Source organism: Pseudopipra pipra, chromosome Z (assembly GCF_036250125.1).
Source record: "Pseudopipra pipra isolate bDixPip1 chromosome Z, bDixPip1.hap1, whole genome shotgun sequence".
In the NCBI taxonomy this organism is placed as follows: Eukaryota; Metazoa; Chordata; class Aves; order Passeriformes; family Pipridae; genus Pseudopipra; species Pseudopipra pipra.
Genome location: NC_087581.1, coordinates 18,882,187 through 18,908,482, shown reverse-complemented (window position 1 = coordinate 18,908,482; position 26,296 = coordinate 18,882,187). Strand labels below are relative to the sequence as shown.

At 39.2% G+C, this 26,296-nt stretch overlaps 1 protein-coding gene across 1 annotated transcript; it reads left to right on the top strand.

Moving 5' to 3' along the window:
* Window positions 1-55: 55 nt before the first annotated feature.
* On the top strand, window positions 56-23,683 carry TRIM23 (tripartite motif containing 23). Its single transcript, XM_064641923.1, has 11 exons — window positions 56-222; window positions 904-1,066; window positions 8,396-8,517; window positions 9,360-9,638; window positions 10,265-10,447; window positions 10,960-11,175; window positions 12,239-12,373; window positions 18,444-18,573; window positions 18,691-18,801; window positions 20,234-20,358; window positions 20,688-23,683. The coding sequence occupies exons 1-11, from the start codon at window positions 112-114 to the stop codon at window positions 20,865-20,867; spliced, it is 1,755 nt and encodes a 584-aa protein (XP_064497993.1). The 5' UTR covers window positions 56-111; the 3' UTR covers window positions 20,868-23,683.
* The last annotated feature ends 2,613 nt before the right edge of the window (window positions 23,684-26,296 follow it).

The window sequence follows — 26,296 nt, the reverse complement described above, 5'->3', positions numbered from 1 at the left end:
ACGGACGGCCCGCAGGACCATGGGAGTCGTAGTTCTGTAGTTCTGCAGGGCGGTGCCTGAGGCGGCTCCCTGCTCCTTCCTGCGGAGACGCTCTGCTCCTCCCTCCCCGAGATGGCGGCCCTCCTTGTAAACAAGCCCGGGGCTGGGGCCGGGCCGGACGGCAGCCGCGGGCCCGGCGGTGGCGGGGGCAGCGGGCGCGGCCCGGCGGGCGCTGCAGTGAAGGTAAGGCGGCGGCTCGGCTTGGCTCGGCTCCTGCGGCGGGGCGGGCGGCGCCGGCCGAGGAGGGGGAGCGAGGGATCTGTGGTACAGGAGGCGTACCCTGGAGCGGCAGGGCTTAGGGGTTGTCCGGTGTTGGGTTTCCTTTTCCCCCCCCCCCCCCAAGTGACCATCAGTTTTCCTTTCAGCTTACGGTTTAAGATGTTCCGGCCCGCAGCTGTTTGTTCCCGTTGCCTTGGTGCTGCGTTTATAGCTTCATTAAGTGTCTTACTTGATGTGACTGACTTCTTTATGTGTACCAGCTGCGAAGGGAAGCTCTCCGCCGGCCAGCACTCCGCTTTGTCAGGGTCTTGCCCTCCGCTTCACGTTCCTGCGACGGTGTTTCTCCTTACTTAGTTGTGCTGCTTGACCAGGCGGCTTCCCTTGGGGCACTGTATTTAATGAAGTGGGCAAGAAGTAGTCATGAGGTCATCAGGTGGGATGCTGAGGAGTTAAAACGTTCTGGTTGTGTCTAATTATTTATTTACTTCAAAAATATCGTTAGTCGTGTGCATAAAGCAAAATTAATGACTCACCTGACTCATCTTATGTGCTGTGGTTACATGAACTTTTGTAAAATAAATTGTGACAAAAGCTTACTGCTTTTTTATCGGCTCAAAACCAAATACGGTCTTTTTTAACTTACAGGTTCTTGAGTGTGGAGTCTGTGAAGATGTATTTTCTTTGCAAGGTGACAAAGTTCCCCGGCTGCTTTTGTGTGGCCATACTGTCTGCCATGACTGTCTTACCCGGCTTCCCCTTCATGGCAGAGCAGTTCGTTGTCCTTTTGATCGACAAGTTACTGAGCTAGGTAAGAAAATGTAAGTTTGAAGTTCCTGAAACCTGCCAGCCAAGGATATCTAGAAGATAATGCTAGGTATAGGTTCTTAACGCTCCACTTAGTGCTAATAATTTTGTGAATTATTTTCATTCAGAGAAGCTCATAGCACTGTTAACCACTAGTAAAGTAGCTATCTTAGAAAGTATAGATTTTAACCTTCATTTTCTTGAATCTGTGCTTGCAAACTTTATACCTTGAAGTCTTTTTGTACACCTATATTGACAGAGGGCTATTCTTTTTTAAATTAGTGTGTAGGGGTTCCTGAACGACTATTAGTTTCCTAAACACTAAAAACCATGCAATAAAGTGGGTAGCTTCTTTGACAAACTTTTGTATGGAGTTATGATGAAGTGATATAGAGGGAAGTATCAATGATAACAAACTTTTTTACAGTGTTAATTACCTCTACACATGCAATAAGTGACACTGGCAGGATATCAATAGCAATTCCCCTACTGTCAGAGTGTCTGCAGTATTTGAAAGGGTAAGATACAGCTTTTTTCCAACAGTGGCAGTTTATTTTAAGGAAAAGATGACACACACTTATAATTTCTTGAGAATAAGAATTACCTGGTCAGCATAGGGTTACAGAGAAGACAAGTTATGGGAAAAACTTGTAATAAGAAGAACTCGTTAATAGAACTGGCTCCAGCAGTTTTGAATAGCACCAGGGGGAAAAAAACTGTTGGAAGGAGGAGAATCCTGAGAGAAGGACATCTCTAATCTGGTAATCCGTGAAAGAAATGTTTAAGAATCAAATTCACTCAAATAAGACTTTACTTTGCAGTAGGAGAATCTGCTAGATTGTAGACGAAACTGCAAAGAGTATTAAGGCGCTCTGCAGGATGTTTTCATGGAGATTGGAGTCAGGAGAAGAAGTATCAGTCTCAAATGAAAGAGGGATTTGTTTTCTCGGCAGAGGGAGGTGGTAAAGTATGGGCGTCATGAATGATCGCCAATCTAGTAGATGGGGTTAAAAGAGTAATAATTTGTTTAATTTCTTACGCGTGACTGTACAGCTGCACGAGATTTCTTAACTATGCTTTTGAGAGAGAACGTTAGAGCACAGGACTCAGCTGTGCTGTTATGTAACATTTCTGCCCAAGACCACTGTTTTTTATTATAATGGGAAACTTGTCATTTCTTAGTTTTTATTGTGCAATTTTTCCCAGGAATCTGAAGGTGTCTTATCATAAATCTTTTGTGCGTTTCATGTTTGGCGAAAATGAAGCTTTACAAAACCATCTACAGTTGTTTTTTTTCATCTTACTTAATACCAAGGAGTTTCTGATGAAAAACGATGAGATGTTATTAAACCTGTAAGTCTCCTACAGTTAGGAAGAGGGAAGAAAAGCTTCAGGATCTTTTTGCATCTAGGATAGTAGACTTGGATCCTACTGGTTAATACTAGAAAGGATGATACACTGTGACCCACAGTTGCTCAAAAAATTATTAGGTAGAAAATCTTAGCAAAACAGCTTGAAAATAAAAATATTTTTGTGAGTAAAAATGTTCTGCCTGGTGACCTGAGGCAGGAAGAGGTCATAGCCACTTTTAGCCTTACCATGTCCGTAAGAAGAGTCTTGAGAAATAAAACTGCCTCTAGGATGTAAAAATGGGTTTTTTTGTGGAGTGCAGCTCATCATGGCCCCTCTTTGAGATGTACATGCATTTGTGACCTTGCTTGAATAATCACATAGTTACTGCTGTTGGTTAAATTTGCTGCACTTGTAGTTCTCCATTGCCCTGTGAGTTCAGGAGTAGAGCTGGGAGGAACAACTCTGGGACCAGGAGAACTCATCCTTCCCTCCCCTGTATTTGAGGGCATGTGAGAAAGCGCATGTTCACCCAGCTGCTATTCTACCATTTAATGAACTTAATGAAATAATGTTCTCTAGTCTCAGGGAGGTGTTTAGTATCTAAATTATAGGATCACTGCCAAGAGAAAGTTTTGTTGAGAGAAGAGCTGTAAAATCAGGATGTAAGATTACCTGTGTTGAACACAGTTCCTTAATCAGTGACTGTGGATTTTATGGATACTTTTAGTTGGTCATTTACCTATGGTTGCTTTTTTTCCTTTGCTCTTTTTACTAGAACACTTAATACTATATTCATCCAAGTTTTCCCAAGGAATCTTGGGAACTTTTTGAAAGAAATACTCAGGGATCTGTATATGCATATATGTAACTGTATTTTTTCTGAATTGGACTCTTGGTTTAAATTGACCTGTATATATAAGTATGTGGGAAGGCAAGGTTAGAAGTACTTTTTCAATCAGGATTTCTGGAAATATGTGATTTGTAGCTGAAAATTGACATGTTGTTTACATGCTTAGCAAAATACTCTAATAGTTTGTAAAATCTTATTATAAGATAAAACATTTAGTAATGTTTTCTCTCAGGTAGGACCAAAGCCTGCCTAAAGAATACTGCTTTGCAGAGTAGACTAAAGACTGAGAATTCTTTAATGAAGTTGCCTGTGATTAATCTTATAGTGGAGAATTTTAAATGACGATGTACATGCTGAAGGTATGTGAACTGTCTAGTGGTTGTCTTCAGTTGAATTAACATTTTCTAACCAAGAAGGTGCAATGGAGAAGCTTTTTCAATTTTTGAAATTTTGAAGCCATGTATTCTGGAGATTATATAGGGGAAAAATCCAATAAATGGTCTTTGTAGAGAAAGAGGCTCCTCTCAAAGCCTTTTTCTTAAAGCATGTTGATTTGGGACAGGAGGCAAATAATTTCTTGCAAGCTGCTTTCTCTCTTCTTGTGTTGGGTTAGCGGTTCTTTGGTTGGTATTTTGGGTTTTGGTTTTTTGTTGGTTTTTTGTTTGGTTGGTTGGTTTGCTTTGGTTTGCTTTTTCGTGTTGTTTTTTTTTTTAATTAATGCATGGACCAGGGAATTTTTAGGAAGGTTGTACTTATATTACAGCTTTGGAGTCTTTATGCACCATTACTACAAAGCTGAAGCTATTTTCTGTCGTTAAAACATGTTCAACAGAGATATGCAGATGATGACATCCTTCATGGAATCCATCTTATTGGTATTGTTTACATTTATACAGTCCTTTGCTAGTGTTTGAGTGCTAAGATAAAACTTCAACATACTGTGCAAGAAAATGCAGTTATAGCATTCTTTCAAGTCTCTTCAGACATTTGGGCAAAAGTTGCTCCTTTATTCCGTGCCTTATTTGTAATCCTTTTGCAGACAGGCTTCATGCTTTTGAAATTGACATTTGTCTTGTTGGCTGAAGTCAGTGTTAATATCTTTACTCTGTCACTGTCTCATTCCTGGCTGACACATTCCCTGCTATTCATGTCTTATTCTTCTTCTGAGAAGGGACGGAGTGTGTAGTGACTTTTGTAATGGGCACAGACGTTCTTTGTAGGCACAGGGATGAGATCTCTAGACTCTTCTACGTTTCTGACCAAAGCCGAATTTGAGCTAAAGCCCAGGAGATTAAATAGATGTATTTACACAACTTTTTAGTGGGTTTATCTTTTAGTGTGTTTAAATATAAAATTGACATTTGATCAGATGTGTTGAAAATGTGTAGGTCAATTACATAATCATTTTATAGCAGATGTGAAAGAAAACCAGTGAAAGAAAATACTTCTTACGAAACTCTGTAATGACTGAACAGCTTCTTCCTCTCTCAGCCTTACCCAATGTTTGCTTAAAGCCTAAGACAATGTTTGCCTAAAGGCTAAGAGCTATAATCTATTCCTTAAGTGGATTTATTGTTTTGGTGTGTGTACATCCATTTATACAGGGCTATTAATGGCTATTTGGATTAGTGGCAAATGTGAAGATAAGAGGTCCATGTTAGCATCAGCAGTCATTATATTGATGTGTTGTTAATGTGAATATTTTATACGCAGTAGTAGCTGAAGGTTGTGCACAGTCAGTTTGCCGTGGTAAAGTGACGTTCTAAACACTCTAGAAGGGAACCCTCTAACCACTTGCAGGTGCTTTGTTTTTTGAGGGTTAGGATCCAGAAGTCTGTCTAGATACAGTGTCAGCAAATCCAGACTCTAGTTTAGAACCTGGTTTGACATAATTTAGATTCTAAAACTGGATATAGTGCTCTGTATTTCTTCAACTTGTAATAGGAGGTGACTATTCCTTGCTTTGTGTTATGAAAAAAACACCAATATCTTGCAAGGAGTGCTACAGCTGAAAAATGACTAAGCTCTGAAGTCAGAAGATATCAGGGCAGATGGCTCTGCTGATGCTTAATGTAATTGCGGAGGGCCAGATCATTCCTTCTGTAAACTCCTTTTGGATCTGTGGCAAACAAAAGTTGAAATATTTCTTTTTATTTTGTTGGCAATTTATTTTGTGGAGTACACTGATCTTGGATTGGGTGTTAGTAATGCTATCTGTGCCAGAGAAGGCTTCCACCATGGAACTGATAACTGCAGAGTTGACTGACTTTGAAAGCACTGATTCTTTAGAGCATCTTGCTTTATAGCTAAGTTCAAAGTTACTAATCAGTGCTTTGATAGGCTCATTTCTGGAAGCAACAGATTTGCTAAAATGGATGGTCTTTCCTGTAAGCTTATTTTTCTGAACAGGTAATCAGTGTTGTTTTTCACCTTTTGAGGATGTTTGAGGGAGAATAGTTTATATGTGCTCCCATCTCTAGCTGTAGGAAAATGGTATCATCCATTTATCTATTCTCTGAACTTTGCCTTTAATATGTGAGGCACATAACTTCTCAGTGGCCAAATTCAAAATAGAATGTTATTGTCTGTAGTTTAAACTGAAAATTGACTAGAAAAGAAAGTTTCATGTAGTAAAACTGGAAGCTACATAAAGCGTGAGGTATACAGTGTGGGTGCCAATTGGATGCTATTTCACATAACTGCTCGCATCTCATAGTTATCCATCTGTTCATTTGAAACTGCACTTTCACTCTAATGATACACCAAAATCTATGGAGTGTTTGATAAATCTCCATATTGAAGAAGGAAGACAAGACTTAATGTCTGTATAGCATCAGTGGAATGACAGTGAATTCCAGAAAGATGCAGGGGACATATTCCTGCCAGACTGCCACAGAGCTGCAGATGAGTTAGGAAACAACATGGGACAACTGGACAATTCAAGTAGTCTGGGCTTTCTAGGAAAACAGAGAGACTGTGTGATGCAGTTTCTGTGAGTTCATGTCAGATACCCAGTGTCTGAGAGACACTTGCATGTGAACTGAAAATGTCAGGAGTTTAGATGTTATTTGGAACCAGCCTCAGGCTTCAGCTGATATTCTATTAGTCTTTGAATCTGGATTATGAGATGCAGCCAAACCTTTTTCCAGATCTGTCATTTATATTTTAAAATGTGTTTGTTTTCCAGGTCATGCTTGAAGCAAAGTATGAATCTAATAAAGCAGTTACTTGCATTTTAAAAAAGAACTGTAGTTTGTATTTTTTTTTTCACAGTGAATGCCATAAGTTCACTAACAGTTCTTCGGTGGTTACATGTGCATGAAGTATGAAACAAACACTTGTAATTTTGTAATTTCAGTTTTGTAATTCTACTTTATGCAGTTTTGTCCAGACAGTGGTGTCCCACACTCTAAAAAGTAATTGCAGCAACATTTTCTTGTCTTACAAACACAGTTCAAAAATTCCATCATAAAATAGAGTAGTTGATTTCAGGTCCTACAGATTTTGTTTAAATATAAGGTGGCATTTTCAGGCACCTTCTTAGCTACAAAATGTTTATCTGTCAATACCCTGGGCACTACTGGTAATGTTGTGCCTTCTATGATTCTATTCAAGGCTAACAAACCCCTGACTATTTCTTTTCCTAAATTTAGTAGGTTTTATACACTCAAGTAAACATCTGACAAAGAGCTGTGGGCAATGCTGTCTGCATGTTACCTTCCTTTCAGTGCTCTGTTAGTATTCAGCAGTGATGTTGGATATAATTAAGTAACATCTTGAGCTTGTCTTTATTCTCAGATATGTTGTCCTCAGCACTGTTGAGGCCACATCTGTAGTACCATGTACAGTTTTGCACTCTCCAGTGCAAGCAGAGCTACTAAAGCAAAACATCAGTAAGATAATGAAGGGACTGGAGATCTCTGGTATGAGGAAAGGCTCAGAGATATTTTACAAATATCTGAAGAGAGGGTGTAAAGAAGAAAGTGCCAGGCTTTTTTCAGTGTGTCTGCTGACAGAACTAGAGGCAATGTGCACAAACTGCAACACAGAAGTTTGTGTGCACATATAGGAAACCCTTTTAAGTGTAAGAGTAACCAATATCTTGCACAAGTTGCCCAGAGAGGTGGTAGAATCTCCCTTCTTGGAGATCTTCAAAAGCTGCCTGTGTGTGGTCCTGGGCAACCAGCTGTGTGTGACCCTGCTTGAGCATGGGGACTGGCAAGGTGGTGTCCAGAGGTCCCTTCCAACCTCAATAATTCTGTAACTCTCTTGTGGCTGAAAAGTAGTGATCCAGTGCTCAAAGATGACACTTCATTTCTTGAGGTGCCTCAATCTTGCAACAGAGGAAATGTCATTAAATCTACGACAATTATGCTGAAAAAAGTCAAGGGATGATACTTCCTTGAAGAAGCAGTCACTAGGGTTCTCATATGCTATGTGGCCTATGCAGGTAGCATTTAGGAGCAGTCATTGGGATGCAATTCTGGTTTTAGTTTTCATCGCATTGCTTCATATTAACTTCTGCAAGATGAGGATGATACAGGAGTGGACATGGACTTCTGCTTTGCTCTAGGGAGTATGAGATATATTCCTTTTTGTTAAATCAAATAGTGTAAGATGTGGTTTTTTCTTTCTGAATGTTGTTTTAACTCTTACTCAGGTTTTTACTGGATTGAGATCTGCAATAGGTGATGCATTTTGTGATTCAGGTAATATGAGGTTTGTCAGTAGGGAATTCTTCATACCTTCCATTAGTACAGTAGAAATGGACACTGTACTTCTGAAAATAATAATTTTTATGGCACTTGTATGTGCTTGTGTGTTCCTTGTCTTCTTTAGTTGTTAACTATTGTGGATTATATTAAGGGTGTTTTGACTTTTTAAAAAAATTTTAATAATCTTTTAGTTAGGGAAAATCTGTGTGAATATTAAATAGCTTCATGATTGAAGGAAGGAGGAGGATGGAGCGAGCTTACAGAAAAATTACTAGTTGTATCTCACATGGTTAATACACTGTAGTTAATATGCTCTTAATATTTGTCACAATCTCAACTAGTTTGTGCAATTTCTCAGAAAAACCTGAAGCAAATACCATTTTTTCTCCCCTTCATTTAAATCTTCCTCAAAAAGGAGATTCTGGAGTCTGGGGATTGAAAAAGAATTTTGCTTTGTTGGAACTCTTGGAACGGTTGCAGAATGGACCTGCTGGGCAGTGTGGGACAGCAGAAGAAGCCATTGGTCTATCTGGAGAGGTACTGAGTTATAAACAAAAAAGAAAAAAAAATTGTTACATTTGCTGAAAGTTATCTCTAGATAGAAAAAGATTGAAAATCAGTTCTTTGCCAAATGTAGTTTCACCAATAATACTGTTATTTTCTTCCAATATCTAGTATTAAGGCTTTAATTAATTGCCTCATAATTAAATGCAAGTTTGTACTTGACCAATGCAGAAAATAAACAGGTATTAACAGGCATGCCTACTCTTTTCCCCTTTTTTATGATTTTAAGATGTTTAGATAAGTTTATTTATTTGGAAATTTTAGTTACAGTGGTATCAGTACAGTTTTCTAAAATTTCTGAGAAATTCTCCCGAAAGATTTCAACTCTTCTTCTTAGTAGTTACTACTTATAGTCATTTGGTATCACTACATCATGTAGTAGTGCTTCATTACCAAAACTAGCTGCTTTTATAATTTCAGTAATAAAAACTGGTGTGCAGGAAGTATCTTTGGTAGCATTCTAGAAATAGCTAACTTTCCTAAGTGCCTGTAAGTTCTTTGGTGTTTGTCTGTAATTCCTTGTTCTGTAGTGATTGCTTTGGAGGAAATTACTGGAGCCAGATATATTTTCTCCTCCAAACCTTTACAATTTGCACTGAAGTTTATATTTATAAAATTGCTGAATGGTTCAGATTTTTATTTTTTAAAAGTTTATTGAAAACTTAAAGTCAAGTTTCAAAATAGTCCAAAAACCTATTAGTGTTTAACTTTTAGATAAACCTAATATTGTTGACAAGTTTTCTGATTTTTTTTTTCCTCCATTACTGGGGTTAAGTGTTAACAACTTTACTTTTGCTTTGTTTTGTTGTTGCCAGAGTATCATTCGTTGCGATGAAGATGAAGCCCACATTGCATCTGTGTATTGCACAGTCTGTGCCACTCACCTGTGTGCAGACTGTTCCCAGCTCACTCATTCTACTAAGACACTAGCGAAACACAGGCGTGTGCCTCTTGCTGATAAGCCTCATGAGAAGACAATGTGCTCCCAACACCAAGTGCATGCTATCGAGTTTGTTTGTTTGGAAGAGGGCTGTCAGGCGAGTCCTCTCATGTGTTGTGTCTGCAAAGAATATGGAAAGCATCAAGGTCATAAGGTACTTCTAGAAATTAATTTCTAGTCGTGCCATGGGGTGGCTTGCATGATTGCTTACCCAATTAAAGGACAAAAGGTTGTCAAGAAATGAGGGTGGACTCTTGGTATGTCTTCGTACCGTTCTTTCATTTTCCCTTCATTTCAGATAGTTGCCATTGTAAAATTAGAAGCAAAAAAAATTATTTCTAAGTTCTCAGTGAATTATTTTATATACATATATATATATGAAGAAGGATAGTCCCTGTATCTGCTGCTTTTCTGAACTTCTTACAACATTGAACCATCAGTTTTGAAAGCTGTTTTCATAATGTAAACTCTACATACATATCACATCACCGGTGCAATCTAACCACCTTTATTTTTTTATAATTCATTATGGTAAACAGGGAAATTTTTGTTTACTTGCATGATTGCTAGATGCCTGAATTTAGTTTGAGTGTAATCTATGACTCCTGATTGTGTTTTGAATTGCAAGATGATTTTAGATTCTTACTTGTCTTTCCTATATATATTTGTAAATATATGCCAATATACATACACATATATATTAAATATGTTGTAAAATAGGAAAGGTGATTAAGGAAGACATTTGTGATTGATCTATGATATTTTTCTTTTAATTAATAGCATTCTGTCTTGGAACCAGAAGCGAACCAGATTCGTGCATCCATTTTAGACATGGCTCACTGTATAAGAACTTTCACAGAAGAAATCTCAGATTATTCCAGAAAACTGGTTGGAATTGTTCAGCATATAGAAGGAGGAGAACAAATAGTTGAAGATGGAGTTGGAATGGCCCATACTGAACATGTATGCTTTTCTTTTGGTTTCCCTCACATGTACAGAATATTTGCTTTTTTGTAATAACCAAGATAAGGAATTTCTCTGAAAATTAAGTATAAGCTTTATAGGACAAGACAAGTTCTTATATCTAGCAAGTCAATATTGAGGCTTACGTCAGCAGATAGAGGGGAACTTGTAGTCTCTTACAATGTTTTTAGGCAGTGGGAAAAGTTGTGTGACTGCTAGTATTGACATACTGTGACAGATGTCCTCAGGTGCTGTGATACTCTTGAGGCTTTTTTCCCTGGCCATTTTTAGGAAGGTGTGTATACATACAAATAAGCTACTTGATTGTAGGAGTAACTTCTTGGAGGATCTTGATATTATACAGAAAGTCTTGTCAGCCCTAACTGGGACTTGAACTGTGTGTAGCCAAGCAGATATGAACATAAGTTAGAACCTGAAATAAAATCAAAAATATACTTCTGGAATCAACTGGTATTCTTAATCTTCTGGATCTCCTTATTGCAACACTGTAGGTACCAGGAACTGCAGAGAATGCTCGCTCATGTGTCCGAGCCTATTTTTCTGACCTTCATGAAACCCTGTGTCGTCAGGAGGAAATGGCTCTTAGTGTTGTTGATGCTCACGTGAGAGAGAAGTTGATTTGGCTTAGGCAACAGCAAGAAGACATGACCATCCTCTTGTCACAGGTTTCAACAGCTTGTCTTCACTGTGAAAAGACTTTACAACAGGTAGGTTGACAAGTGAGCTGTAGCATATGGCAAGATATATGGAACTACAAATTAAGTTTAAACCACGGAAAAAAAAGAGGTTAGATAGTACTCCACATTATTTCTTTACAAAGTTAAAATAATGGTGGTATAACATGAGATCTCAATATTCATTACAAGGGGCTGTTGGACAAGGGTAATCAGTATGAAAGCATAGAGTCCTCCAGTTGCTTTAAGACCTGTGGCATGACTCTTTTCTTGGATAATTTCTGGTATTTGTGAGGTTTGTAGGAATGCGAGATGAAACTGAAACAAAAAACCCTACAGGATTTATTGGAAGGATTTTACAGCTGCAGTTAGCAGTATAGGTGTTTGAAGGTAGTTGTCATACTGGCTGGTAGAAAAAAATGTTATAGGATTAAATAACTTTTAGTAACATTTTTAACATGGGTAATTGAGCATCTTAAATGTGTGAAGAAAGTGACTGTATGAGAATATCTGATTGGTCCGTTATTCAGTTTAATTATAGCAAGAAGTAAATAGTATGTGTAGCAAAAGTAAACCAAGTGTGAGAAACTACTTTAAGATATTATTTGTACTTTTTTTTTCAGATAGGTTTAGAGGTAGTGTCTGGTTGCTTAGTCAGATTTATCTATGCAAATGTTCTGATCATTAATGGGTGGATATTAATATTTTCCTGTTAAGTGTGTTGCTGTATGCTGCCAAGCAATTGCTCTATTCTAGCTGCTGGAGTGATATATGAATTATATAAATATTCTTTATATATTAAATTATTGTCTCTTATAATTTATATTCTTATTCCTACATGGCTAAGAAAGGTTTAGGAAAAAGTACTTTTAAACTGCAGAACTATTCAGTATCTATTAGTGTTAAGGAAGAATGTTAAGGTACTCATATTTGTATTGCAATTTTTAAAAAATCTGTTTTGTAAATGTGAGTTTCTTTAACTACAGTATTTCTATTTAAAATGCTTTATTTCTTGCAAACATATCTATATTGTACTTGGCTTTTTAAAGTAAATTACTAAAGAAAAGGCATGCTTTTGTTTTCTTTGTCTGTTTAGGATGACTGCAGAGTAGTGTTGGCCAAACAGGAAATTACAAGATTGCTAGAGACATTACAGAAACAGCAGCAGCAGTTTACAGAACTTGCAGATCATGTACAGTTGGATGCTAGCATACCTGTGACTTTTACAAAGGTACTCTTAATCTCATAGAAGTACAGCTATCCACTTTATAAAGTCCCAAATGTAATTTAAAAAAAGGCAGGAGTAATATATGTTCATTATGATGCTGTATTTGTTGCAACAAATTTAGGCAGTTCAGTGTCAGTTAGAGCCATAGTGTGTTATCACACAATGAGTGTAATCTCATACTTGAGCAACATAATGACTGTGCTGCCATAATTGGAGTGAGAAATGTTCATTTGACATTGACCACATCAGTAGCTTTGTTTGAATGTTAGCTGTTTTCTTTTTAATATGTAGGATAGCATTTGTGAGTTCGAGGAACACCTTTCTTTGGAAAGAAATATCCTTGATTGTTCCCTGAAAACTGCACACCTATGCTATATACAATACTACTGGTATACCTCTCAGTTTATAATATTAAAAATAATGTGTTTCAGTTCATTAAATGATCATTTGTCTTATATTTGTTTTGTATTCACTGATAGCTTAGACAAGGTTCATCTTCTAAATAGGTTTGGGTTTTATTGCTTCAATATAACTTCATACAATATTCTTTGAAAGGGATGAAATTATTTGGAGTTTGATAATGGTACTTTTATCTGGTGTGTGTATCTTTATTGTCTATCATACTTTTCACATAGGAAAATAAATGAATTTGAAACTCAAGGAACTAGAACTAATTTGATTTATGAGGTTTCTTGGTTCTGAATGGGTGAAGGAGGAATAGACTCTATTGTTGCTGAGATGTAACTGAGGAAATGGATGCTTGCATGGGGATTCTGTGTCAGCCCTTGTTGATATCAGAAGTTAAATTTCTTCCAAATAATTTATTTTGTAACATTGGTATATTTGAATTTCCATTTAAATGCAACATTTTAGCTTTTGTCCATCCCTTAGCTATTCAGCAGAGACCAGAGTTGGTAGGGTCAGGACTATCTCCTCTGCAAACTCCCATTATGCCATGAATGGAGCAGCATTCACGTTTCACAGAGGAACAGTTACTGAGTCAGAGGGTAATTTTGGGTGTCTTATTTTGCCTTTAGGAGCTGTTAATCTGACTCAGAAAATTTTGATTGTGAATCTCTGAGTATTTGGAAAAAGAATGGTAGGAGCCAGCTAAGCTGTTACAGGAGGTCTGAAATAGATCTTGGCTCAAGGGACTCAAGAGACTTGGTTTTCTCCTATAACAAATTGGTATTTTTACAAAGTCTTCTAAGGGTTAGTTTCTGAATTTCAAAGGTGCCAAAGCAAATGTCATTTTTCTCAAAAACAGCAGCAGCCCTGAAAAAGTAAGGTGAAAATAATTACTTGAATTTCTTACTTTTTGTTTCCTCACTTCTGATAAAACTTAATGGTCTCTTTCTGCACAACATGTTTTTATAACACTGTTGTGCTGATGGCCACTGTTGTGACTTGCAGTGAGGCTTGTTGTACTTGAAAGATCTGTGCCTCACAACAGATATCAGACAGAAATAAAATCTTCAGATAAAAAACTGTAAACTGTTATTGTATCACTGGAAAGGTCTCTCTCAGGATCTGTCATTGCGCTGAAGGTTGCATCCATTTTAAAATGAAAAAAGCATTTCGAACAGTACTAGATCAGAGGAACATTCCATATTCAGTGAAGATAGTGAAGGTTTAAGGAGGGCAGGGAGAAGTCCTTTTTGCTTTTAAAAGTGAATAGATCTCATCCATATTCTTTTGTTTCACTGATGACATAAAAAAAAGCGAGAACAGTGTCATTACCTCTTCTAAACCATCCAGGGAAATGCCACATATAAAGAGCTTTCGGTACCAAGATTTAAGAAAAGAAGTTTTACTTGAACAGAAGTCGCAGGTTACCTGGTTTTAAGTATGCTATCAAGTTATGCAGCTGCCAGAAATACAGACAGAAAGGTGTTTTACTGGTCAGGCTTTTTTGAAATAACATTTTAAGTTAAAGGTGCTGATACTGTTGACAAGGAAAGACTTTTAGTCATGTCAGTTTCTAGCTGTGATCATGAGTAGTCAATTACTACTGACTCATATTACAGGTCCATACTGCTATATGTTGTTCTCTGGATAGCAGCTTTTCTTGCAAGGTTTTTCTTGAAGCGACAGAGCCACTCCTGCAAAAAGTGGAAATTTGGTGTCTTTCACAGATTGCATTTTGATTCCTTCTGACAGAGTACAAACATGCTGAGAGCAACCTGTTTTCGCTCTGAAACTTACAGAAAGCAAACTGCAACAGGATGGCTAAAGTTCACAGCATCATTCACCTCCTTCACTTCCCTGGTGATTTAAGTTGTACTCCTGCTCTCCAGCCATTGGAGCTGAAGAGGTGACTGGTGCTTCTGGTGGAGTTGTGGCAGGATTGCTGGGCTGAATCACTGTCAGCAAGCTCTGGACCTAACAGGGTGCTGCCTCCAGGAAGAAACTTGATAAACTCAGCAGCTCCCTCCAGAGCTGCTGCTTTTCCTTCCTCTTTCCTTGCAGGTACAGAGAACTGGGAACATTCATTGACAAAAATTTTAGGCAAAATCAGAACAGATTTGAGTGTGAATAGCATGCTGGAGACATTACTTTTTAGACTCTTTAAAGCCTGTTGCATACTTCTTGCTTTTTCTCTTTCTCTGCACCTTTGCTGCTTATGTGCTGCTGTGCTTATCAAGAACCTGCCCACAGGTTTTTCTTCTCCAGAAGGAGGTAATCCTTTCTGGTAACATGCTGTGTCACAGTGTTCTCACTGAATTTTACAAGTTCTGCACTGACTCCAAATATGTAGAATTTAGAGGACATTTATTTACTTTTATTAAAAAGTAAATAAGTCTCAATGTTTTATTTTTCAAATCTCAAATATTCAGTTAGTCTTTGGGGTTTGCAGCATCTGCCATTATGTGTAATAGTAGCACTGAAAATGCTGAACTTTCACAGATTCATATGAAGTCACTTTTTTCACAATAAATAGGTAGCCTGTGGAGTTCTGTGTTAAGGATCATCTGGGCCTATTTAGGTTTCGAGCAACAAACAGACAAATCCATAGGTGAACAGTACATTGAGATCTGTTAGTTGCAGAAACTGCAGTATTGACTCAGTAAATCCCTGAGCTGCAAGCTGTTAAACACAGGGAAGGTATTTAGGAGAGTTATCACTATGATAACTTGTTTCTTACTTTTGTATCCATCTTCGCCCAGTTTTAGACAGCATACTGGATGAGATGAACCTTTGATCTGACTCTTGCAGTCATGATGTTGCTGACTTTTGCATTCTGGTATTTGCATAATTTTTAGGTTTTTTTAGAAAGCAGTTTCTCAAAGTATTTTTACTCTCTTCAGAGGTTGTGATAGTATAACATCATTGAGTTACTCTGTATTGATTATTTTGAAAGTGTGCTGCTTCATCATCTGTGACAGAAAAGAGAATGAAGCTGCTTGTCACGATGACAATATATCCAGCTGTATAATGGATCCTCTGTGTATGTGTGTGCGTGTGTGTATATCTCAAGTCATGTGATGTAGATGCTTATACGTCCAGTCACACTGGTGACATGTTGGTCAGGAGAGGTTGTAGCATTTTTGCACTCAGTAGTATTTCTAATATAAGAGGAAATAAAAGGCTGTCTAGAGTAGGCACAGGTTTGCCTAGCACGGTACCGTGTGGATTTTGCAAGAAAACAAATGTATTGCTGCATAGTTCTGATGATGGATAGTCTGGTGTTTCATCAGCAGTTCTTAGTCCTTCAAAATATGTTTCAGGGACACACAGTAATTTTATCCTATGTTATTTCTTTTACCATTTATGTTTTGCCAGGTGATCACATTGCGAACAGCCTGTTCAGTACTTACAATAGCTTGGTGTGAATATGGAGAGGAAGTTGATTCTCATTCCTTGCATCCAAGCAAGACCCTGTGGAGTTGTTTGTTCTTCTTCACTGTTTGAGATTACTGCTTGTTACTAATAACAGTTGCTGATTTAAAAGATTGGAAGAGGCTTGAGGTGAAGAGAGAGAGCTGTGGAGCCCCAGTAGTTCTCTAGATGGAGGCATTAATACTATGAAAAAATAGGGAGTTCTCTGGTCAGAGAATTCCAACTAGTAGCTACAAACAATTCCTCATGCGGTTTCAGCCAAGAATGATGAAAGACTTTAAAATTTTAAGAAGTTCAGACTTACTGTCATGAAATTGGCCGACTTTTTAAAAGACATGCAGTAACTCAGGTAGAAGTTACAAGTTTGTTACAGAGATTATTGGATATTTTTATTTCTGTTATTGCTGGAGGTGATTGGTCATTGTGCCATGTATTTTTGGAGTCAGTCCGTTTAATCATTTAACAAATGATTAAACAGTCTTCAACAGTAAGACAGGTTGTCCTGAGGACAGCTGGCTTCTGGAGCTTGTAGAAAGAGGTAAGAATCTGAACAGCCCCCCTCCTGTAATCCAGAAGGAAACAGTTAGGGACCTGCTGAGCCACTTGGATCCCCCACAAGTCTATGGGACCAAATGGGATCCACCCAAGGGTGATGAGGGAGCTGGCAGAAGAGCTCGCCAAGCTTCCCTCTATCGTCTGCCAACAGTCCTGGCTCACTGGGGAGGTCCCAGATGATTGGAAGTTGGCGAATGTCACGCCCATCCACAAAAAGGGCTGCAAGGAGGACCCAGGAAACTACAGGCCTGTCAGCCTGATCTCAGTGCCTGGCAAGGTTATGGAGCAGATCATCCTAAGTGCAATCACACAGCACCTACAGGATGGACAAGGGATCAGACCCAGCCAGCACGGGTTTAGGAGGGGCAGGTCCTGCCTGACCAACCTGATCTCCTTTTATGATCAGGTGACACACCTGGTGGATGAGGGGAAGGCTGTGTCAAAAGCCTTTTCTAAGATGGTGTCAAAAGCCTTTGACACCGTCTCCCACAGCATACTCCTAAAAAAGCTGTCAGCCCACGGCTTGGACAGGGGCACTCTGTGCTGGGTTAGGAACTGGCTGGAGGGCCGGGCCCAGAGAGTGGTGGTGAACGGGGCTGCATCCAGTTGGTGGCCGGTCACTAGTGGTGTCCCCCAGGGATCAGTGTTGGGCCCAGTTCTGTTTAATATCTTTATTGATGATTTAGATGAGGGGATTGAGTCCATCATCAGCAAATTTGCAGATGACACTAAGCTGGAGGGGAGTGTCGATCAGCTGGAAGGCAGGAGGGCTCTGCAGAGGGACCTGGATAGGCTGGAGAGTTGGGCTGATTCCAATGGGATGAGGTTCAACAAGGCCAAGTGCCGGGTCTTGCACTTTGGCCACAACAACCCCCTGCAGCACTACAGGCTGGGGACAGAGTGGCTGGAGAGCAGCCAGACAGAGAGGGACCTGGGAGTTTGGATTGACAGGAAGCTGAACACGAGCCAGCAGTGTGCCCAGGTGGCCAAGAAGGCCAATGGCATCCTGGCCTGGATCAGGAACAGTGTGGCCAGCAGGTCCAAGGAAGTGATTCTTCCCTTGTACTCAGCGCTGGTGAGGCCACACCTGGAGTAGTCTGGGCCCCTCAGTTCAGGAAGGATATTGAGGTGCTGGAGCAGGTCCAGAGGAGAGCAACTAGGCTGGTGAAGGGACTCAAGCACAAGTCCTATGAGGAGAGGCTGAGGGAGCTGGGGTTGTTCAGCCCAGAGGAGGCTCAGGGGAGACCTCATCACTCTCTACAACTCCCTGAAAGGAGGTTGTAGCCAGGTGGGTGTTGGTCTCTTTTCCCAGGCAACTATCAGCAAGACATGAGGGCATGGTCTCAAGTTGTGCCAGGGGAGGTTTAGGTTAGATATTAGGAAGAAATTCTTTACAGAGGGGGTAATTAGGCATTGGAATGGGCTGCCCAGGGAAGTGGTGGATTCTCTGTCCCTGGAGGTTTTTAAGAAGAGACTGGATGTGGCACTTAGTGCCATGGTCTAGCAACCTCAGTGGTAGTGGATCAAGGGTTGAACTTGATGATCTTGGAGGTCCCTTCCAACCCAACTGATTCTATGATTCTATGAAATGGTGGGAAAATGTGTATTTCAAACACAAGGGTTTTCTGTATTGAATTTCCTAAGTTTTCTGTCATTTTGTGTGTTCTGTTTCTTCTAGGACAACAGGGTACATATTGGACCAAAGATGGAAATTCGGGTTGTCACTTTAGGATTAGATGGAGCTGGTAAAACAACTATTTTGTTTAAGTTAAAGCAAGATGAATTCATGCAGCCAATTCCAACAATAGGTTAGTAGCTACAATTTAAATGTAATGACTTTTCCAAATGTTTGACTTGTCTGCAGAGTTTGGTTCTTTTATATTCATACAGAGCAGGACTGTAAAACTTTAATATTTTTATTCCAGGTTTTAATGTTGAAACAGTAGAATACAAGAATTTGAAGTTTACTATATGGGATGTAGGAGGAAAACACAAATTGAGGCCCTTGTGGAAACATTATTATCTCAATACACAAGGTAATACTGCTACAAGTTTTATACTGCATTTGGTGTTCTAGCTTGTATTTCAGAGCCAAAAAGATTATTAATAGAAATAATTTATAACAGCAGAAAATTGTTCATCTAATGCAAAATACAGCTGCTGGATTCATGAGCAAAGAAATTTTAATCCAGTTGGTCATATTTTCTGCTGCATGATAAAGGTGCATTCTCCATAAATCCATCAGACAGTTCATGGAGCCAAACAAAATTAGAAGCTCTGTTAAATTGGTTTAGCTGACAACAGACAAGGTGCAGTGTTCCAGAGTTTGCATAGTGAGAAGCAGTACTTGCCAGGTGAAATTTAAATAGCACTTGAAAATACTCAGCTTTCAGGAGCTTTCATTTAGCAACTTAAAAAATTCAGTGACATTCTGTAACTTCTGACTTGGTATTGCACTGTAATATCTGGTTGTAGACTAGCTTATTGATTCTGAAAACATTAATCTGTATGGTGCCAACTTAGAAATTCATGCTGTCCTTCTGTAAATCCTCCATAGGTTTTTTTCCAGTTCAGAAAGGGATTCCTCTTCATTGATTCATTCATAATTATCTGAAACACTTAAGAATTACAAACACCAGTTTATGTGCTGCACCTTGTGTATTGTTTCAGCCTTAAATGCAAGCTTCAACACTTCAAATTAGTCATCTTTTCAAACTTCTAAAAATTATATTTTGGGGTTTCTGTTGTCCTCTTAGAGCATATCATGTAAAGTAGCAGGGAATCATTCCCACCTTGAGAATTGTATGTTGAAGAGAAAGCTAAGCAGTTAGCCTGCTACGTACCTGCAGTAGTTTTTGTTTACTTTTGGTGTTGGGGTTTTTTTTTGTTGCAAAAACACTGAGTTTAAATTCTGTCCTCTAGCTCCGCCTCCCTGACTCTCCAGTTTTTCTGGCATCTTAGTTACTCTCTCTAGTGAATAGTAAAATGTGCTACTATGTTGGGTCCATGGCAGTCTTCTCTGGCTTGTGTAGTCTGTAGTTGAGGGAAGCCATGCTGATTTGGCTGAACTGTGGATATTACAGGCTGCTAAGGGAAACTGAAACAGTCATGTGGGACTTGATGGCATATAAACAGTTCAAGATACAGTTTAAACTGAGGTACTTTATCCACACAGAGTAAATCTGGTTTTAGACCTGAGTAGTTAAAATATCACAGCCTTTGTATTAGACCAGGAAAAAACTTAGGCTTTTTTTTCCCTGTTTTAGGATGAATTCTAGGTTTTTGTTAAAAGTATAGAGGTATGTAAGGAATTTCTCAGTCCTCCTGGATTTGAAATTAAAGTTGTGCACCACTGAGAAACTTTACATATAGAGCTGCTAGAAAAAAAGGAATTGTGTAAGCTGAAAGGTAATTTTACAGAGTTTATTTTTTAATATGTGTAAAAACATTTCTCTCTTTCTTTCATAGCGGTGGTGTTTGTTGTTGATAGCAGTCACAGAGACAGGATCAGTGAAGCATACAGTGAACTTGCGAAATTATTAACAGAAAAGGAATTGCGGGATGCCTTGCTCTTGATCTTTGCTAATAAACAGGTACTTGTGATTTATTTTTACTCTTCTCCTCAGCTTGTATATCAAATTCCAACCCTCTGCTGTGGGTAGGGAATGGTAACATTGAAAAAGCATAAAATGTAGAAGTTTCCCTTACATGTAATGCTGGTAAAATAGGTGTTGCTAGAGTGGTTAGTGGATTGAACAACTTTTTGTTTTATGGTAACAGTGCTTAACTGCTGCACTTGACTTTTGTGTTTGGAAAGCTTTTATATGATCTATAGCTCAATCTAAGTGATCAGTTAAAAATAAAATGCCTTCAAACATATTACGGAAAAATAATTGAGTGTTTGCATCCAATTCTGTTGCAGGATGTAGCAGGTGCACTTTCGGTGGAAGAAATCACAGAACTGCTGAGTCTCCACAAACTCTGCTGTGGCCGTAGCTGGTATATTCAGGGCTGTGATGCCCGAAGCGGTACAGGACTTTATGAAGGATTGGACTGGCTTTCCAGGCAGTTGGTGGCTGCTGGTGTCCTGGATGTGGCTTAATTTTACAGTAGCTGCAATTTAAGGTTGTACTTTATGGTCTTGTTTGCATGACCAGGATGTTGTCACCAGGTCTGCTCTCTGAAGAGGGGACTTCATTTAACTTGGTGATTACAGAAAAATAAGGCTTTATCCTAGATTGGATAACTGGTTCAGTAAGCTTCTGCTGTTACAGTGTTTTTGAAATTTGATAGTAGTGGAATAGGCTTGTTACAAGAATGTTATGAAATTCTTTTTAGTGAAATTGTTACAATTTAAAATTCTTCCCTGATAAAATCTGTGTTGGAGTTCATACAATAATTGTAATGATGTTATAGTAGGTGATTAGTGTTAGAAAAATTCTGAGTGGTTTAGAAATACTTTCCCGTGAAAATATTCCAAAAATCCATCTCAAGTTATTAGAATAGCCATCTCTAATAGTCAGAAATAAATGGTGCTACTCTTTAATATCTAAAGAATCTATTAATGTAAAGGTGGCATTCAAGCTTAAATGTAAATACACCATATAAAGAGTTTCCCCTATATTTATTAGCTTCCTTGTTTGTTATCAGAAGGCAGCATACCTGCATAAAGAAATCCCAGAATGGAGAACTGTGTTGCTATCGGGGGGGCAGGGGTTAGTTGGGTTTTTCATGCTAAATTATTTATGGACACACTATAGTGATACTGAGGTGAAAGTGTTTTGTGCATACTTGAGGACGTAATCGGCCTTTAAAGATTAAGTTTACTCCTCAAGAAGTCAAATTAAAAAAACTTCTTAAAGAAGTAGTGTGCTGTAATGTCAATCCAGCTATGTACTTTTATGTAGAAGTCATGCTTCCAGATTAAGGTAGTGGCCTTAAAATATTCAATAACATAATGGAAAACCAGTGTACACTAATATTAACTCTTATTTAGAAGAGTAGATAGTAAAATGTGATATAAACCTTCCATAATTAGATATTCAATTCTTTCTGTATCTTCTACATGGAATTGTTACCATTGCCTCTATTTTTGAAGATTATGCATTCACAAACTCACAAAATATGGGTGTAGTGCTGTTTAAATTTAGAGAAGGTTGCAGCGACTTATGGTGTCTGTTTTTCTGCTGGACATGCAACTCTGCTAACAATTTTATCTGTCTGGTATGTGCACCAGAACCTTCTGCCCTTCTCTTTTAGTGCATGGCCACTGCCAGTTGAAGAAACCATGCCATCAATTCTCCTTCGTGTTAGTAGAGGAGCTACAAAGAGCATGACCAATAGATCAAAACTGTGTATCATCACTTTTCTTACTGGAGTAGAGATGAATCAGGAGAACCAGACTGTGGAAGTGAACAGTGTTCCACAGATGTGGAGATATTTTTGCCACACTGGAAAGTGTGCTTACCTGTGAGAGCTCTGAACTCACGGGGCAAAGAAAGTGTATCCCATTATCTGTGGCTATGGCTTTCATTGTCACTTTGTTTTCCTACTGCATACCTTAGGTAAAGCCAAGAATGTATGAACAAATAGTTTTAGTACACTTGCACTTTTCTTCAGGCGGAATTAGTTGAGGTAACTACTTCCTCATAATGTCACTTATTTGTATTTTTCTCTTGTTACTTAAATTTCAGGTAAATGGTGTTAAATGCAGCTTCAGATTCAGCAAGTATAATGACTTGAATAGTACCTGAAAGAACACTAAGCTTCAAAGTAGTATAATGTTTGCGAAATGAATTTCAATGCCTACATAGGTACTGAGACAGGGTATTTACTCTTTCTTCAGACAAGCTGATATATTTGGAAATAGCTTATAACAGAGTAAAAGGTGGGTTTTTTTGCACCTACCAAACTTTAAATTTGGCTGTCTTTCCCAGCCTGCAACTTCTTGAATGATATACAGTTGGCTGCTCTGACTTGAGCATCTGCTTAACCTGTACTGTGGAGCAACCCCTACCTAGTTAGGGCTTACTGTCCCTTCACAGCTCTTTTCACAACTCTTTTTGAAATACAGACAAGTTCTGCTAAGTATGGTCAATACCTTTTCCTGGAATATTTTTAACAGAAGACATGCATTCTTTAGAAAAATCCTGATTCTATAGTTTTATTTTAGCTGACTTAGGCTTCAGTTACACATGCTGCTCAGTTCTATTTCAAAATATTCAAGGTGACTAGTTTGGATTTGATGTGAGGGCAGAGGAAAAATTTTCACTCATGCATATTTTTGAGTACAAGTGGTTGCTTGTGACATATGGAATGCTACCGTAAGTGTTTTTAAACTGAATTTATTTAAGATGACTTGAAGTAACTGTGAAGGTGTTACATTTGTCTGTGAACTCTTTGGTGTAAACAGGTACACTAAGAGGTTTATTTGTATACTGCTTCAGTTATAAATTTAAGCTTGTTTCCTCAGTTTTACTGAACTTTACTTTTTGGTGTACTGACTTATGCAATATGTAATTGGAATATTTTCTCAGCTAGAACTCACTCAAGCATTACTAACTGCGAGGATTGTCTGAAAAGGCTGAATGACTTCTCAAATGATTTTGACTTAATTCTGAAATTGAGTAAATGCAACATCCAGTGACTGTGTTGTGGCTTTCTTTAAAGTGTATCATCTCGAAAACAGTATGGTTAGGGTTAGGCTAACTGAAAAGTAATGTTTTGTCACTTGGTATGATCTTTCTGTATTCTACCTTCAAAGTTATTGTGGACTATGAGGGTTTGATTCTGAGAATGTTGGAGTAGATGTGGATGTTATGTAAATTTCTTGGAAGAAAGGGCTTTTTTAGTGGAGCTGCTGCAATTTGAGTTGCCCAGAAAATTATTTCTTTTCAATAAAAGTATGTAAACCCTTGAGAGCTACCTTTAATAAACTCGCCTTTTTGGATTTTTTAACGTCATCTCAAATTAGAGGTGTGCTACATTTAACTTACTGTAGAAGTTTTCTTAATGATCCATGAAGATCCTTTATCTCACTGAAGGTAAACTTTCTGGTGGCAGCAGCAACTTTTGAGAGACTGACTTTGATTATCATGCATTATATCTTAATTCATAAATTAAGTTACCAGAACTGTAAACTCTTGAGTCTTTTAAGAGTGCAGTGGTATTATGTGAACATAAACAGCCAAGGTAAATATTACTGGTTTTAGAGTAGACTTAACTATGCAGCGTAGTAACAGGACTGTATCTAGACACAGATTGGCAACAGCTTGAGGAGTTGTCTGAGCTTTCACTGAGGACCTGCTGTTTGTGAGCAGAGGGCTGGTCAGAGGCTCTCATGGGCAGAGGGATCACAAATAAGGTTTTGCTTCTTGAAGAAGGAGAGAAGGCAGCAGATCTTCCACCTTGGGCTTTCAGAGGGCAGACTATGGCCTGTTTAGCAAACTAGTTGAGAGAGTCCTTTTAGAGGTCAGTCCTGAAGACCAAAGGAGTCCAGGAAAGCAGAACATTGTTCAAGAAGGAAATCCTAAAAAGGTGCAGGAGCAGGGTGTCCCTATGTGCTGAAGATGAGCCAGTGGGTAAGAAGTCTAGCCTGCCTCAATGGAAGGCTTTAGCTGGAACTCAGGGAGAGAGAGTGTATGACGTCTGGAAGAAGGGGCAGGCAACTCACCAGGACTCCAAAGATGTTGTGAGGTTATGCAGGGAGAAAATCAAAAGGGCCAAAGCCCAGCTAGAACTTAATCTGACTACTGCTGGAGAAGACAACAAAAAATGTTTTTACAAGTACATCAGCAACAAGAGGAGGGCGAAGGAGGATCTTCATCCTTTACTGAATGCAGGGGAAAACAGTGATGACAGATGAGGAAAAGGCTGAGGTACTTAATGCCTTCTTTGTCTCAGTCTTTTAACAGTAAGACCAGTTGTCTTCAGGGTTTCCAGTCCCCTGAACTGGAAGACAGGGATGAGGAGCAAAATGAAGGCCCTGAAATCCAGGAAGAAATGGTTAGTGACCAGCTACATCAGTTAAGACACCTGCAAGTCTATGGGACCAGATGAGATCCATTAGGGGTACTGATGAAACTGGAGGAAGACATTTCACCAAGAGACTTAATCAAGACACTTTCAATCATTTACCAGCAGTCCTGGCTAACTGGGGAGGTGACTGAAATTTGGCAATTTTAACTCCCATCTGCAAGGGTCAGAAGAAGGGTCCAGGGAACTACAGATCTGTCTGTCTAACCTTAATGCCAGTGAAGGTTATGGAGCAGCTCATCCTGAGTCCATCACATGGTATGTGCAGGACAATCAAGATCAGCCAGCATAGCATGGGTTTATGAAATGCAGGCACTGCTTGACCTGGTGACCCACCTAGTGGGTGAGGGAAAGGCTGTGGATGTTGTCTGCCTGGACTTTAGTAAAGCCTTTGACACTGTCTCCCACGTAGCTGTGGGGAAACTGACAGCTAATGGCTTGGACAGGTGCACTCTTCACTGGGTGAAAAACTAGCTGGATGGACAAGCTCCAAAAGTGGTGGTGAATAGAGTTACATCCAGCTGGCAGCTGGTCATCCTGGGCTCAGCATTGGGGCCAGTCCTGTTTAATATAGAGTGCACCCTCAGTAAGTTTGCACATTACTCCAAGTTGGGTGGGAGTCTTGATCTGCTGGAGGGCAGGAAGGCTCTGCAGAGGGATCTGGACAGACTGGATCATGGGCTGAGGTCAATGGTATGAGGTAAAGGCTGGGGCAGAATGACTGGAAAGCTGCCCAACTAAAAGGACGTGGGGGTGATGGTGGACAGCAGCTGAACAAGAGCCAGCATGTGCCCAGGTGGCCAAGAAGGCCAATGACATCCTGGCCTGGATGAGCAAGTGTGGCCAGCAGGACCAGGGCAGTGATTGGCCCTTTTGTATGCAGCACTGGTAAGGCCACACCTTGAATCCTGTGTTCAGTTTTGGTCACTTACTACAAGAAGGACATTGAGGTGCTGGAGCATGTCCAGAGAAGAGCAACAGAGCTGGTGAAGGGTCTGGAGCACAAGTCCTACTAGGAGCGGCTGAGGAGAAAAGGAGGTTCAGGGGAGATGTTATTGCTCTCTAAACTTCCCCGAAAGGATGTGTGGACAGGTATGTGTTGGTGTCTTCTGACATGACAAGAGGAAATGGCCTCAAAATACCATTGGATATTGGGAAAAATTTCTTCACTGACATGTGGTCAGGCATTCGAATGGAGTGCCCACGAAGTGGTGGAGACACCATCCCTGGAAGTGTTCAGAAAACATATGGCTGTGGCACCTGGAATATGGTTTAATGGTGAAGGTGGTGGTGGTGGTGGTGGGTTAGCAGTTGGACCTATTGATCTTACAGGGTTTTTTCAACCTTAATGATTCTATGATTCTGTTCTCTAACTGCATCAGAATCACCTGACATAAAGCTTAGTTGAGATTATTACCATAATTTATATTAAACTAAGCATTTCAGTAGAAGCAATCATGTTTGTAGGACTTCCAGTAAAAATGAAGCCAGGTAAGA

Coding starts and splice junctions, on each gene's coding strand:
- TRIM23 (XM_064641923.1), top strand. CDS start 112: ATGGCGGCCCTCCTTGTAAACAAGCCCGGGGCTGGGGCCGGGCCGGAC. Junction 10,448..10,959: donor GAATGGCCCATACTGAACAT/GTATGCTTTTCT, acceptor GCAACACTGTAG/GTACCAGGAACTGCAGAGAA. Junction 20,359..20,687: donor TGATCTTTGCTAATAAACAG/GTACTTGTGATT, acceptor ATTCTGTTGCAG/GATGTAGCAGGTGCACTTTC.